Source organism: Rhincodon typus, chromosome 6 (genome assembly GCF_021869965.1).
Source record: "Rhincodon typus isolate 14 chromosome 6, sRhiTyp1.1, whole genome shotgun sequence".
In the NCBI taxonomy this organism is placed as follows: domain Eukaryota; kingdom Metazoa; phylum Chordata; class Chondrichthyes; order Orectolobiformes; family Rhincodontidae; genus Rhincodon; species Rhincodon typus.
The window spans coordinates 61,887,960-61,904,958 of NC_063337.1; the positions used below are offsets into that span (position 1 = coordinate 61,887,960).

General features: G+C 39.7%; 1 protein-coding gene across 8 annotated transcripts in view; it reads left to right on the forward strand.

Annotated features, from left to right (window-relative positions):
• cep295 (centrosomal protein 295) overlaps positions 1–16,999 on the forward strand; it is a 141,671-nt gene that overhangs the window by 29,961 nt on the left and 94,711 nt on the right. For all 8 annotated transcript variants that reach the window (XR_007262362.1, XM_048598511.1, XM_048598505.1 and 5 more), the window contains 5 exons: positions 656–839; positions 5,929–6,105; positions 11,801–12,058; positions 12,845–12,951; positions 16,147–16,247. Coding sequence is in view for 7 of the 8 variants with exons in the window: in XM_048598511.1 (XP_048454468.1) it covers positions 656–839; positions 5,929–6,105; positions 11,801–12,058; positions 12,845–12,951; positions 16,147–16,247 (827 nt within the window). In the remaining variant the exon portion in view is untranslated. The remainder of the gene's footprint in view (positions 1–655; positions 840–5,928; positions 6,106–11,800; positions 12,059–12,844; positions 12,952–16,146; positions 16,248–16,999) is intronic.

Sequence of the window (16,999 nt, forward strand, 5' to 3'; positions counted from 1 at the left end):
GGCAACTCAGGTACATATCAAGGTTGTTTATTAGCGCTCGTAGGGACATTCTGTCTTGAGCACTCGAGCGGTACTCTCAAAAACCACTAGTGCTTATTCTTTATATACACCTTAAGTCAGATTTAGATACCTTAACCCAATTCTATTATTGTCAACTTAAGATTGCATGTCAAACCGATGACCTGTATTAGTTTACGTGGTTCCTGCAGGACATGTAACAGGCATTGTTCTTTTATCCATTGACTTCTTGTACCTTATTGATTCATACAATCTGGACTACCTCCTGGTCTCTTCAAATATTTCCCACATTTTCTGGCTTTGATTGTGCTGTTGAGGTTTGTTGATTTTCAATCCTTCTGTCTCTTTATATCTGCTATTCTTTGGCTCTGCTCATGTTTTATTCCAGTTCTAAAAACACTTATTGCTAATTGATTTAATGATTTAATGATTAAATGATTTAATCCTTTCAAATTATTTTCACAAAATGGAACAAAAGTACATTGCTTTGTAGAAAAGGGCAACTATGTAGTTCAATAAAGATTTCCTTTAATAGGAGCTGTAAGATCCTGTGCTATAAATTAATTTGTGGTGTCGTTATTTGTGTTATATAGGACTTCACGATGCATGTTAAATATTTTATCACCTTCACCTCCAGGATAGAGAGAAACTGGTGAAGGAACTTGGAGAAATGCAACAAGCTGATCTGGCACATAGAAGGCAGACTGTAGCTCAGATGCCACCCCAATTGTTTGAGCCACCGTATAGATGTGTGCAAGTAAAAGAAGATCGGCAGAGGGAGATGGAATTTGCTTTTGAGGATATGTACGCTGATGATAAAAGTAAGACCAAGATTAGTGTGCTTTTTTTCTTTGCTTGAAAGTTCTTTAATGCAAAAATTTTCAGAAACTCCCATTGCTGGAATTTGACTTGAAACGTTGTGAAATGTCGTTGTCTAAAGACTACTTGTGTAGGTGTTGAAACATTTCTCAAAGACGCAGCGTTACAGCCAGATGGAGATTGTGCCCATGGAAGTCAACAAAGATTGACTACACTAATCCCATTTTCCTGCTCTTGGCCCAAAGCCTTGGAGGTTATGACAATGCAAGCTAATATCTAAATATTGCCTAAATGTTAAGAGTTTCTGACTCAACTAGCTTTTTCTCAGACAGTGATTTCCTGACTGTCATCACTCTCTCAATGGAAAAATGCCTCCTCAACTCTCCCCTTCGTCTTCTACCTCTTACTTTAAATCTATGGCCTGGGCATTAACTCCTCAACTAATGAAAAATAATATCAATAATCCTCAATCATCAGGTATCATCATTGCTCCAAGGAAAACAATATCAGCCATCCAATCTCTCCTCATTCTTTAGATCAACGTTCTTACAATCTTGTTTTTACCCCTTCTACTCAGAGGTCAGCGTGTGGCAGCAACTTATTAAGCAAGAAGTCCAATGTTCAAATGGTATCATTGTGACCCCTTCTCTGGCACAGCTTATAGGAAAAGCAAAATAAAGAATTGTGGATGCTGGAGAACTGAAATAAAAATGTAAATTGCTGAAGGGCTCCCTTAACCATCTTAATGACCTGCACTGCTCTCTTCTGGCACTGTGGATATGCTCACCCAAGTCCCTCTGATCTTCAGTAATTTCCAGGGTCTAACCACAGATAGTGTAGTCCCTTGCCTTGTTAGCTGTCCGCAGATGCATTACCACATGTTTTTCCAAGTGGAATTCAATTTGCCACTGCTGGGTCCACCTGACCAGTCTGTTGATATCCTCCTGCAGCTTTATAGCTATCCTCTTCACTATTTTACCACCCTACTAATTTCAGGTCATCCATGAGGATCTTGATTATAACCCCTACATTTAAGTCCAAATCATTAATGTATGCCACAAATGACAAAGACCCTGACGTTGAGCCCTGCAAACCCCCACAGGAAACCAACTTTCAGTCGCGGAAACATTGCTCTATCAGCAAACTCTACTTGTCTCTTAACCAATTTTGGATACAATGTGCCACTTTGTCTTGGATTCCATTGGCTCTTTATTTTCTTGACCAGTCTGCCATAACAGACCTTAACAAAAATCTTGCAAAGTCCATGTGGACGACATCAAATTCATTTCTCTCATCAGCACTGCTGGTTACCTCCTCAAAAAAAATATCGAATTTGTCAATCGTGGCCATTCTTTAACGAATCTGTGCTGATATAGATTGTGTCCCTCAACTCTTTCTGAAAACTTCCCCACTACCAAAATTAGACTGACTGGCATGTAATTTTCTAGTACTATGACTGATCCACTTGGGGACAGTGTGCCAATTCTTAAGCCCCACAATTCCCAGGGTCGCCATGAGTTGATGAGTCAATCAAAGTACGCAGCATCCCCAATAGATTAAATGTTCCTTTTGCTTCCAAAGTTTTTTGTCTTCGAGTCATCTTCTCTAAGTTCTTTGCCTTCTTTACAGGAGGCATAGGGTGATTGGTGCACTAATTGTGAAGTCTTTTGTGACTGGTTAAAGGCAACAGCTGACAGTAACTGGCAGGAGAAAAAGCTAACTTTCTTCAGGCTTTAGTTATTTTTACAGCAGAGATGGAATCTATTTCTCCAGTAATCTGGAGATTTTGCCCTTTTAAAGTTAGAACAAAATAAGGGATAAAATTGGACCGCTTGTGCTGCTTTGGTGACTAGAAAGGATTTCAATTTGGCCGCCATACCCTCAATATTTCCTGTGTAGCTTCCCATGACATGTTGGGGTGTAGCCGATAAGACCTGTGGATGTATCCACTTTTTAACTTGCTATTCTCTCGTTTTCTGTTAATTTCTTAATACTTCACACATTTTCATCCTGATGCCTATATCTGCATTGCCCTCTTCCATTTATGAAGAGTGATGTGAAGTATTCGTTGAGGACTGTGCCAACCTCTTTCAGGTCTATGTGCAGTTAATGGACCCTACATTTTCCCTGGTTAGTCTCTTGCTCTTAATATATTTCGAAAGAACTCCTTTTGGTTTTCCTTTTTTTAATTTTACTCACAGGTGGTTTCTCATGCATTCTTGGCTTTCATAATTTCCTTTTTAATTTTTCCCTCCTCTTTTATACTCTGCTAGGGATTCTGCCATATTGAACCCTGTTATCGACCATAAGCTTCCTTTATTTTTCTAAATCCAAACCAACTAATCTTTTGAGAACTAGGGTTCTCTGGTCTTTGTCCCATCCTTTATGGGAAGAAATTTGCCTTGTGCTGTTGCTATTTCCCAAATGAATGTCTCCTTTTGCTCTAACAATTTTATCTGCAAGACACTGTTTCACGTCCACGTGGGTCAAATTGTGTCTTAGCAAAATTGTCATTTTCCCAGTTTAGAACTTCTGTTTATGGCTCATCCTTATCCTGTTTCATAATGAATCTAGGTTATGGTCGCTATCTCCAAAACATTCCCTGGCTGTTTGCTCCTCCATACCTTGCGCACTCAAACGATCTCAGTTAATATTTGAGTAGTTAACATACCCTACTATTACTGCTTTTTTATTCATGGACTTTTCTGAAATTTGTTTGCATATTTGATCCCCTATCTCTCCCTGGCTGTGTTTATGTGGAGATCTGTAGTTCACACCTAACTGCATGTTTGCCCCTTTGACTTTTTTGATTTTACCCATTTGGTCTCCTTCAATGATCCTTCCAAGATAGCATCCCTCCTCATTGCCGTACTTAATTCATAGTGTAATAGAGTTGCACGGTGCGGAAACAGACCCTCCGGTCCAACTCGTCCACGCCTACCAGATATCCTAAATAAATCTAGTCCCATTTGCCTGCATTTGGCCCATATCCCTCTCGACCCTTCCTTTTCATGTACCCATCCAGATGCCTTTTAAATGTTGTAATTGTACCAGCCTCTGCCACTTCCTCTAGCGGCTCATTCCACACATCCTCTGTGTGAAAAGGTAGCCACACAGGTCCCTTTTAAATCTTTCCCCTCTCACCATAACCCTCATGCTCTCTAGTTTCGGACTCTTCCCCAACCCAGGAAAAAGACCTTGGCTATTCACCCTCTCCATGCCCCTCACTATTTTATAAACCTCTATAAGGTCACCCCTCAGCCTCTGACACTCCAGGGGAAAATAGCCCAATACCAGTCACTGTAATATGATAGAATTCATCCTACGTTTTTGAGAGGGAGAAGCTGGAATCAGATGTAACAGTATTACAATTGGCTAAATGTAACTACGAAGACATGAAGGAGAGCTGGCCAGAGTTGATTGAAAGGGAATCCTAGGAAGGAAGACATTGGAGCAGCAATAGCAGGAGTTTCCGAGAGTAATTTGGGAGGCACAGCAGAAATTCATCCCAACGAAGAAGCATATTAAAGGGAGGATGAGGCAAACATGGCTGACAAGGGAAACCCAGGACAGCATAAAAGCAAAAGAAAAAAAAATACAACGTGGTGAAGATTTGTGGGAAGCCAGAGAATTGGCAATCCTTTTAAAAATCCAATACAACTTTAAAAAAAGCAATAAGGGTGAAGAAGGTGAGATGTGAGGGTAAGCTAGCTACCAGTATAAAAGAACATTGCTAGAGTCTTTTTAGATACATGAAAAAGGTGGAGAGAGGCAAGAGTGAATATTGGACTGCTGAAAAATGAGACTGGAGAGTAGTAATGGAGAACAAAGGAATGGCGGAGCTAACTGGGTACTTTGCATTAGTTTTCATGCTTGAAGACACCAGTAGCGCTCCAGAACTTCAAGAGAATCAGATTCCTGCTCATCATTTTGCTAGGTCTTTTTCATAGTTATGTTATTATACTGTCAACTTGTCTATCTCATTTCTCAGGCTTCTTGCATTAAAATGTGTTTATATTTGACCTTGTTAAACTCTACTTTCCTACCTAGCTTTTCTTCCCTCCATCTTCCAGACCCACTCAGTAGTATTCAGATTTTGTAAATTCCACCTCGGCTTCTCTCCCATCTGAATTACTTGTCATGATCCCAATTCTTTGCCAATTCAGTTTAAATCCATACCAAGAGCATAAGCAAATTTACCAAAAGTTTGTTGGTCCCATTCTTGTTTGGATGCAAGTTATCCAACTTGTGCAGCCCTGTTGTCTGACTCCCAACCCCAACTAAAAAAGAAATGATCCCAATACCTCAGCAATCTAATATCCTTACCCTTGCACCACCCGCCCAGCCACACATTTACCCATGTTTGTCCTTCTAGACTTGCTACTGGCACCGGGAGTAATCCGGCGATGGACATGATCTCTGGCTGTTCGCCACCGCCTCTCTTCCCCTCCCCCCCCCTTCCAAACTCCCCCAAAATGCCATGCAAGTACACTGTGACATTGTTGAACTTGCCCCCACACATACATAAGTGTGCACATTCCCTGAAGACCTGGACCACCTTCACTGTAGTGGCCTTGGCTCTGGTTTGACACTACAGAGGAACCATGACTCTCACCATTTTGCAAGGCTGAGAAGTGGTTTGTGAGCAAGCTGTCTTCAGGGATTCCTTCACTAGTTCCCCTCTATGTATATCTCTACACTGGATCTTCCAAGAAAAAACTCATCTGAATTTGTTAATCCTGTTCCACGTATTAAATTGAGGGCAGTTCTTGGGATCATGCCTGGGCACTTTTTATTTTTAGCTAGGTGGTGCAACAGAGATGTTGCTTCCAATGAGGTCCAGCCTCATAACTGACTCCATCTTTTGTTATGCTGTTTGCTGGTCAGAACATTGGTGCTAACTGCATAACCATGTTTTATTTTGACAATTAAAATACCTCATTCCTTATGAAACAGAAAGTATGCTGTAGTGCTGTATCCATTGAATGCTGACTGTAAGTTTAAGTGCTGATTTTGGTGTCATGGTATTAAAATTCTTAATAACCAAGGCATGTTTTCTTTTTTGCGTAACACCACTATTACCACCACCAGAAGTCAGAGGTGACTTAATACTTCAACTTGAGCACGAACCTTTACCAGCCCCAACTATTGGAGTACAAGATGAAGATTTGGACCTTTCAGTTGATCCAGATGGATTTCAAAAGGAACAGCAACATGAAAACGCTACCCGGAAAGATCTATCAACACTACACTTGGGTAATATCCGAGGTAACTGAAACTGTGAGAGAAAATATTCTCTGTATAATATTGTCTAGATTCCTTAAATAGTTTGAAATAGTTATTACTGTATTTGGATTGAGTGAACTTGGATATGATGAAGCAGGTTGTGTCTGGACTGGAGAATATTGGAGTTTGTGAAGAGTGAGACATTTACTTGGAACAGTCTGCAGTTAACATCAAATAGAGTACGAGCGTCTGCAGAAATTGATCCTGTCACCTCATTCACGGGAGTAAAGGCTGAACAGATTAGGCATGTTAATTTAGAAGAGTGATGGATGATTTTATTGTAACATGAAAAGCCTTTAGAGGACTGGATATCATTGATTCTGGGTGGACGTTTACTCTTGAGGGTATTAAAACTGGGATATAGCTTAAGCAAAAAGATTTCTCTGTTTTAAAACAGAGACAACAGTTATTTTCTCTCAAGGGTGGTTGTTGTATATTTTCCTTTCTTTGAGCAGGTAATGGAGGCTTGACCGTTTTAATTAAGAGTTGAATAAAATTTTTGTGGATGAGGGAGTTGAGCATTGAGCTGTAGACTGGTCAATGGAGCTAAAACTGCAACCAGATGAGCTGCGATCTCATCGAATGGCAGAGCAGTCTCGGGGCTAAATGGCCAAACATCTAGTCTTCAACAGGTATGATGTTATTGTACCAGGACCGAGAAAGACGAAGACTGAAGGTTAGCAAGAATTTGGCCTTTAAACAAAATGCTGTTCAGATGATGATGTAGGAGAAGAAAAAGTAATGTGCTAGTTGTTGGGGATTTAATAAACATTGGAACAGAAAGCATCTTTGTAACCATGATTGAGAGTACTGCATGGAATGTTGTTTGCCTGATGCTTGCCTGAGGGACATTTTGAAATGTCTTGAAAGGAAGTTAGAATCCACGTTGCAACCAATAACATTTGGGACTGTAGGCAGTAGGTTTTGTTTTGGAGAGTACTAGGATTTAGGAGCTAAATTTAAAAGGCAGGACATTTGGACCTTTTGGATCATGAGCAGAATCATGTGAAAATTGCCGTAGGAATAGGAAAATGAGCATGGAGTAGCAGGAGTGGTGCGGATAAGAGCAAGTAACACTGATACCAGTATCAATGATCCTAGCAGTAATCCAGTTTTACTGGACAAGTCAAATCATAGGTTGTAATTTGGCTTGATAGATCGTGTTTTTCTTTCTTTGGTTTAAACAAGGTAGTCTTTCACTGAAACATAAGGAGGCAATGCTGGAGATTGAAGAATAAAACAAGTTTATTATATAAAAACAAATGAAGATAGAATAAATCAAACTCCCTACTTATAACACAAATTTAAAGATTTTGAAACATGTGGTAAAATGCATTCCCAATAATCCACTTGCCTGGATGAGTGCAGCCCCAACAACACTCAAGAAGCTTGACACCATCCAGGACAAAGCAGCCCGCTTGATTGGCACTACATCCACAAACATTCACTCCCTCCACCATCACTGCTCAGTAGCAGTAGTGTGTACTATCTACAAGATGCACTGCAGAAATTCACCAAAGATCCTTAGACAGCACCTTCCAAACCCACGACCACGTCCATCTCGAAGCACAAGGGCAGCAGGTATATGGGAACATCGTCACCTTCAAGTTAAAAACCAAAAGAACTGCGGATTCTGTAAATCAGGAACAAAAACAAAGTTGCTGGAAAAGCTCAGCAGGTCTGGCAGCATCTGTGGAGGCGAAAACAGAGTTAACGTTTCAGGTCCAGTGACCCTTCCTCAGTTCTGAGGAAGGGTCACTGGACCCGAAACGTTATCACCTTCAAGTTTCTGTCCAAGTCACTCACCATCCTGACTTGGAAATATATTGCCATTCCTTCACTATCGCTGGGTCAAAATCCTGGAATTCCCTCCCTAATAGCATTGTGGGTCAACCCACAACAGGAGGAGTGCAGCGGTTCAAGAAGGCAACTCCCCACCACTATCTCAAAGGCAACTAGGGATGGTCAAGAAGTGCTGGCCCAGCCAGCGATGCCCACGTCCCATAAAATGAATAGGAAAAAAAAATCTGAATAGTACCCTTTATAGTACTTGCAGCCTTTTTCTTTGACATCTAAAGGGTTTCATTGAACTGTGACTTTGATTACTAGTCTTGAGAATCTGAGAGTCACTTCGAATCTTCATGTAATTGAGCTTAGACTTTCTTGAAGCCAAAATTTTTGCAAGAATCAGATGATACCCAGAGCTTTTGCCAAGCTATGGGTGTATCCCCTAATCAAAATGAAATAAATGCAATCTCTGACCTTCAAAACTGAAAACAATTTACTTTGTTTGCCTGTAGAATTTGCATGGGAACTTCCTTGTGCCCACTTTCACTCAGTCACATTGTGTGTAACGGAAATCACCGTGGCTGCAGAAATGCCTTGAAATTCATCATTCAATTCCTTCAGATATGCAGACTGAACCCACATGACAATAGCTGAAATCCAAACTCGAAACAATTGGAACAGTGAAAACTATGATATTGGGGTAGGTGGCACCTGAACCAGGTTAGGACCAGAAACTTAGTGAAAATGGTAAATGGTAGCCATTACTGAGGAAGCAATAGCCTTGATGATTTAACGGTGAAGTGATTTTAATGAAGTTAAGCAGGCAGGAAAGATTCTATGGGTCTGATGGCTTTGTGGGAAGAAATTTTGACAACTCATTTTCTATTAGCCCCTGGTAGTAGAGGTGGTACAAAGCAAAACAAAGCTTAAAACATTGTGTACCAAATGCAGTATAATTTTAATAGAGGATTTTAACCTTGTAATAGATTGGTAAATGTGAGAAATGTAGTGGATTTTTGAATATGTCAGAATAGATTTTAAAACTGCTGGAGAACCAATGAATCGGTCTTCCTAAATTCAGATCTTCCTTATTCAGTTAACAATTTAATAGTCTGAGCACTTATCTAAAGGCAGTCATAATATTGTCGTGTTCAATAAATTGTTTGAAAGAGGATAACATGAAACAGCTATCAAGATTCTAAGTCCGTGCAAGGCTTTCTTCATTCGGATGATAAAAACTATTCACTATAAACTGATCATAGGTAAAATGACAGATTAATGGAATTGTTAATTAATAGATTTAGTTTGGCATTGAACCAGTTTATATTCTAAGGGGCAAGAGCTCCATTTCCTACAAAAGAAAACACCTATGGATGTCTAGGAGGCAAGAGTCAACACGAACAGAAATGGCATACAAAACTACAACAAAAATGCTGGCAAATGGAAATGATCCAAATGATAAAGCGTAGAACTACAAAAAGGAGGTGTTAATTTGAACTTTAAATGGGATACAAAAATCAACACAATTTTTTAAAAGAGAATTGTAGAAAATAATGCTTGGTCTGGACCAACATCGGTCTCTTAGTAAATGATTATTGTCAATGGCAATAGTCATGTTGAATAATTACTGTGTCAGTATTAAGAGAGTAGGAAGAAGCCAACATTCCTGAATCCCAAGGAAATAATTGAAAATTTATTGTAAGTCAAGTAACAGCAATGAATGAAATAATGGTGCTCAAGAGTGGTCAATCCAGGACGAGATGGTTTCCAAGAGATAGTAGGAAGTGCAGATGCTGGAGAATCTGAGATAACAGGGTGTAGAGCTGGATGAACACAGCAGGCCAAGCAGCATCAGAGGAGCAGGAACGCTGATGTTTCGGGCCTAGACCCTTCAGAAAAGCAAGTTGCAGTGCATTTCTGAAGAAGGGTCTAGGCCCGAAACATCAGCTTTCCTGCTCCTCTGATGCTGCTTGGCCTGCTGTGTTCATCCACCTCTATACCTTGTTATCTGAGATGGTTTCCATCTGTGTTTGTTTTTGTTTTAAGTTGGTGAGAAAATTGCAGACACCCTATCAATAATTTTCCATGCAGTTTTCTGGATTTGTGAAATTTTCCTTTAGAGTGGATAATTACACATGTCACTAATATTAAAGAAAAGTAGGGAGAAAAACAGAATTGTATACAGTTCTGGTCACCCTTCTATAGGAAAGACCTAGCTAAACTGGAAAGTGTGTAAAGATTTATGAGGATGTTGCCAGGACTAGTAGGGCAGAGTTATAGGGAGAGGTTGGCCAAGATAGAACTTTATTCCTTGGAACATAGGAGATAAAGTCGTGAGGGACATAGATAGGATGAATGCATGCACTCTTTATCCCAGGGGTGGGGAATTGAAAATGAGAGGGCATAGGTTCAAGGTGAGAGGGCAAAGATTAAGAAGGACCTGAGGGAAAACTTCTTCACGCAGTGAGTAGTGTGTATATGGAATGGGCTGATTGAGGCAGGTACAATAGCAACATTTTAAACTCTTGGATAGGTACATGGATGGGAAGGGTTTAGAGGGAGATGGACCAAATGCAGGCAATTGAAACTAACTGAGTGGGCACCCTGGTCAACATGGACCAGTTTGGGCCAAAGGGCCTCTTTCTGTGCTGTTTTACTCTGACTCTTAAAACTTTAGGTTTTCCTAACCTTCAGCCCTTTGAGAAATTCACCCACTTGAAATAAGTTGACTTGTTTTCTGTTTAGAGAATATTATTAGAGTTAGAAGTGTGCCAGAAGGGTGCCAGTTGTAGTTGCACTGCAATGTGTTCATAGAAACATAAAAATGTAGAAGATAGGAGCAGGAGGAGGCCATTTGGCCCTTCGAGCCTGCTCCTCCATTCATCACTGTCATGGCTGATTGTCCAACTCAGTAGCCTAATCCTGCTTTCTCCCCATAAACTTTGATCCCATTTGCCCCAAGTGCTATATCTAGCTAGATCTTGAATGCATCCAATGTTTTGGCATCAACTGGTTCCTGTGGTAATGAATTCCACAGGCTCACCACTCTTTTTGGGTGAAGAAATGACTGCTCATTTCCGTCCATCCACCGTCTACCCCGAATCCTCAGACTGTGACCCAGGGTTCTGGACACAGCCACCACCGGGAACATCCTCCCTGCACTTACCCTATCTAATCCTTTTAGAATTTTATAAGTCTCTGACATCAACCCATCATTTGTCCAAACTCCAGGTAAAACAATCTTAACCTAGTCAATCTCCCTTCGTATGTCAGTCCTGCCATCCCTGGAATCAGCCTGGTAAACCTTCGCTGCACTCCCTCGAGAGCAAGAGCATCCTTCCTCAGAAAAGGAGACCAAAACTGCATACAATATTCTAGGTGTGGCCTCACCAAGGCCCTGTGTAATTACAGCAATAGATCCCTGCTCCTGTACTTAATCTCTCGCAATGAAGGCCAGCATACCTTTTACCTTCTTTACCGCCTTCTGCACCTGCATGCTTACCTTCAGCGCCTGGTACCCAAGGACACCAAGTCCCACTGCACACTGCTGTCTTCCAATTTACAGCCATTCAGGTTGTAATATGCCTTCTTGTTTTTGCTTCCAAAGTGAATAACCTCACATTTATCCAAATTACACTGCATCTGCCATTGATTTGCCCACTTACCCAACCTGTCCAGATCATGCTGAAGGATCTCTGCATCTTCTTCACAGTTCAGCCTCCCACCCAACTTGGCATCATCATTAATGTTCTACTGTTTTTGTGCCATTTGTATTTGTATTTGTTTTGTTTGATTTTCAGTCAGGCATATGAAGCAATTAGTAGAATTGTATAGGGATTTGCAAATGTTTGCACTTTGTAACTAAACATTTCTTTCTGCTACTGTGGAGATCTACAGTTGGTAGCAGCCAGTCAGCCCTCTGCATGCCCAACTAAGGCAGCCTTGAAGAAACTGTTTACCAAGATAAAGACACAGAGGGACTATTGTTCAAAACCTGAACCAAAGTATATAAACAAAGATATGACCATTGAGTCTGGTTCAATTACCAGTGAAAAAAATGATCAAAGAACTTTGACAAAATCCACAGCTGACAATTTAAGTGAAGAACATCTAGAAATGCTGTCAGCGCTGATTCAAACCAATAAACGTGAGTTCAATAACATATATATTAAGTTTTGTTTTTGATTTTCTTTTAGAAATTAGAATATCCTTTTATTGTCATATGTACTCAATTACAGAAGTACAGTGAAAAGTTTACGATGTCTCCCCACATGGTGCCATCTTAGGTATAAAGTACCGAGATACAACTCTTAGATACAAAATATAGAAACAAAAATGCACCAGGAAAAGAAGTTACATTACCTTGCAGTTTGTCATAGTACAGATTAGAAAAATAAAAAGAAATAAAGTTTAAAAAGATAAGTGTTACAACCTTTCTATAAAGGGCATGCAGTAGATCAGCACAGGGGGCTTCCACATGTGGCCTGACTGGGCTTGCAAGCTGTTGACACCCCCACTCTGGTCCCAGTCCAACAACTGTCCCTGCTGCGCTCCAGCCCACTCTGCATCAGGGGTAAACCCCATAAAGGTGCGGGGGTTGGGGGTGGTATAGAGAGAGAGAAGGAAATGGGGAAATAAACAGAAGGAGCAGAGGACCTCCAGTTGGAGCATCCTACACTGCTGTCAGCTTGACCCATAAATTACAATTTTTGTTCAAACATGTTTTGGCTCTGTAATTTGGTATCATTTGTCAGCTTTTCATTTGTAGCTTTGTCGGAAATCTTACTTTGGCATCAATTGTTGGACAGAATTTTGAACAAGCTCCATTTGATGTATTGTTCATTGGACTGAAATGAATTACCTTATGATAAAGCACTTTTTTTTGCACAAGATATATTTATGATCCATAATTCATCCTGTTGTACTTTTCTAGAGCAAAACAAAGTACCTGAAGATGCCATAAAGGCTGGAAATGCAACGTTGAGTCATCCAAAAGAGCAAGCAAGTGGAGCTGGATCTGAAATAGACAGAAGGAAACAAGTATGTTTATGGAAACTCAAAGGAAAAGGCTTGGCTAAGTTACGGGGTTACATTTTCTTTGTACGATCCCTCTCATCCCCAAAGGAAAGCTCTTCTGGTCTGCTGAAAAGTGGAAGTTCTATTATAACATGTTGCTTTTTAGCTTTCTCACCTACCTATTATTATATTGAGTAGGGCTCACCCAATTTCTCGTACACTGTTGGCTGTAATCACCTATTTAGCTTTTCTTCGGTCCCAATGTACTGTTACTTACCCCTGTCATCTGCCTTGCCGTGGGCTCCATCTCCACCCCCAACGCCTCCGCCGTTTGTCTTCAGCATAAGTACCACTTTTTCTTCGAAGAATAATCAAAATATTAACTCTGCTCTATATTCACAGATGCTACTAGACCTGCTGAGTTTCGCCAGAAATTTCTGTTCTTGTTTTAGATATCCAGCATTCACAGTTCTTTGAAATTGAATTGTGTCCTGTTTCTGGCAACTTTTTTTATTATGGTGCAAAATTGTGGTTATCTTGATGTGGGGAAAATGCACAGTTTGTGTTTTTTAGAACGTATAAATGGGAAATCTTTGTGATTTTACAATTAAGCTGACTTTGTAAGTGTTTAGCACTTAATTATGCTGGCAATCTAGCTGAAAGTTTGACTAAAAAAATTTAAAGTTTCTTGAGAGCTGGGTTTGGTAATAGTGTTGGGCTGAGACAGAAGGTTAGTGTGACTGTACTATCTATCTGGTATAATTTTGCTAGGTTAAATCACTTTTTTTTTGCGCTTTAGTTGTGTACTGTTCCTTCTGAAGCTCTTGTGGAAGTGTTAAAGATGCATTTTTTTTTTCCTCCTTGATTAAACTTTTATTTTATCTGGCACATTCATGATATGGCCTGGTAGCTCTCTAGAAATATTTTGGCTGTTTCAAAGCTCCTCTCATTTGCTGGTGTAGTACCACTAGAACCATCCCTTTAATGGAATAGTTTTGGAATGAACACACTCATTAACATCTTGATGTTGTGTTTATTTTTTAAATTGAAGCTTCCTTTACATTTCAAGAATTCCATTCATAATTCCCATTGTTGTGTTCAAATTCCTCCATGATTTTTCCTTACTATAACCTGAATGGTTAGATGGCCTACTCCTCCTGTTCCCAATTACTGTAACTTTCCAGCAGTACTACAGTCCTCCTCAAATTACCTTGGTAGCCATGCCTTCAGGCTTCTGGCCCCAAAGCTTTACACTTTCTCCCTTTAATTTTATCTGCTTACCTACTTCTCTTTAATCATTTTTTTAAGCAGCTTCTTAAAACTACCTACAGCTGAGCTTTTCATCATCACTTCTGTAGGAGCGTTTTTCTCAACCTGGGATAAAGCCTCAGGAGGGAGGCAGGATTCAGGCAAGTGGAAGCTGTTTGATCAAGCAGAAACCAGTTTATGCAGGGAGAGGCCCAAAGGATCTTCCCTGAATCTGGCTTCGGAAGATAGATCAATGACACGTCCTCTCCTTTTACAAAGAAATACAGCATTTTTATACACTTTTTGTGACACAATAATCACTTACAACATATTCATCATCCTTCCCCTGAATCCAAACACCCAATCCTGTGGGATGCCTAATCAATGATGGGCAATTCCATGGACAGCTCCATGATCTTATGGTTTTAGCTAGGTGTTGTGATCTCTAGGCTTGGGATCTTCCCATGCATTCTATGCATTCGCATTCCAAAATTTTAATGGCTATACTCCTTCGGGTCTTTCAGGCTTCCTTATCTGCAAGGACAGCTCAAATTCTGTTACCTGTTGATTTTTGGTGCTGTCTGTTATCACTATCAGTTACTCCTTTTATTTCCCCAATGTCCCAACTACATAATTTTAAAAATTAAAAAGTCAGTTAGTTTTAGCTAATTGCTTTAAGGTTAAGTTCTGTTATAAAGTTAATTTTGAGTGTAATGTTAAACAACTACTTCTACTGTCAGCATTTTGTAATTTATGGCTTGTGATCAATCTATCTTGTTCAGGGCATAAGAGAAGGTGTCTCCTAAGGCTAGTTAATCTTTACATCTAAGCTTAATTTTTTTTTAAAGCTTGTATTATATCCTGCTTATGTATTGAAACCAATTTCTACGATTAGAGCATTTTTAGCTAGAAACTATTTAATATTGCTGGTAGCTTCAAAGAGGCAACTATTTACTATGAAATAACTTTAGCTGTTATCCTTGCAGCTGCTTGAGGACCTAATCTAGCACCCGACGTTATTCATTTACTGGGACATTCATCCTTTCCTTAATAAAGCTGGAATTGGTCATTTATCTGTCCTAAGGCATCCTTTTATCAGAACTGTCTCGGATGGGAACATACAGCGTTCTTTTACTGACCTTCGAGCAGTTCTGTTCAAAGGTACTATTGTATTTCACTGTGTGAACAGGCTGCTTAGTTTTGCTTACCTTCTGTCTGTCATCTTGTAAGCAGGCATGGGCTGCTTAATGTGTTCGGGTACGAGCCACCTTACCTGGCCAGGTACAGGTCACCCCTACATGAGGCAATAGTTTAGATATAATAAATTATTTAATTAGACGCAGAAAATAAATGTATAACCTGTGACACAAATATACTACTCATTCTGAAACCATTCTGTAGAATGGGGGAGCAGAGGCAAATGAATCCCTGTGGTTTAGAGTTTTGGTGATTTTTTTTGTCATTGATGTTTTGTAGTCTCTAGTGATAACAGTCTTTGCTCCTCCCTTTAACGTCTGGCTTTCTTCAGGCAATGGGAATTAGGGAGAAAATCTCTGCTGTTTGGAATTGTACCTGCCACAAAGGGTTCTGGTTGTTGGTCAATCACTGCAGCTATAGAATACCTGTCTGGGAACTCCTCAGCGTAGTATCCTAGGCCCAACCATCTTCAGTTGCTTCATCAGTGACCTTCTCTCCATCATAAGGTCAGAAATGGGGATATTTGCTAATGACTGCACATTGTTCAACATCATTTCCAACTTTCCTGATACTGATGCTAGCTTGCATCATGATACCATGCTGAGCGGACATATAGTGTAGAAACAGAATTGTAACAGTTTCACTAAGCAGGTGTCCAATATATTTGTCTCGTGCTTTAAATCATCTCGATGTTACATAATACAAAGGACAAGAATTTTTTAAGTGTAGTTTGTTTTTTGTAAGATAACTTGGTTTATTTTCTGTTTTCCACAGTTGCAGCATCACAAGCACTTTCTGTCAAATGTGCCATCCCCAGACCATGAACATATGTGTACAATTCATTGGTTTCAGCAGCACCTTATTGAACAAAACAGGCAAGAAGTTCAGTTGCTCATTTCCTGGCTTTTTAAGATGTTTTTAAGCATTTCATTATTTTTTTCTTTCTGAAAAGATATTTGCAACTATATATTTTGGTTCCTAATTGTTGATTGCATTTGTTATTTAAATTATTTGAATACATTTCAATATACATGTCTAAGTTGTATGTTAATGTAGCAATCCACGCAATGCTTTTGAACCATGTTGTTATTTTTAAAACTGCAATAACTAATGGATATTAACACTCAATTATTGCAGGCAAAGAAATTTAATAATTTCACCAATCTCCTAATACTTATGCCAAAAGTCTATCACCTCTCCTTTCTCTATTAAATTCTTTTGCTGCATATCTGCTTTAGCTACACTGGCTACTATTTTGCTAGCCAATCTATGTTCTGTTGTAGTTGATTGGTATCACCCTTACTGTTTGCCACACCTCCCAGTTTAGAGTCATCAGCAAACTTTTACCCCATGCTTCAATATCCAAGGTAATTGTACCAGTAAAAACAAGCAGTAATTTTAATACTGACTCTTGAAGAAGCTCACTCCTATCTGAAAAACAACCATTTATTTTGACTCAAAATTTGTCTTTCAACCAATAAGCTGTTACCCTATAATCCATAAACCACAGATTAGTTAACCTGCCTTTTAAATTCCACGTGAACAACATACATTGCTTTCGAGATAGTAGGAACTGCAGATGCTGGAGAATCTGAGATAACAAGGTGTAGAGCTGGATGAACACAGC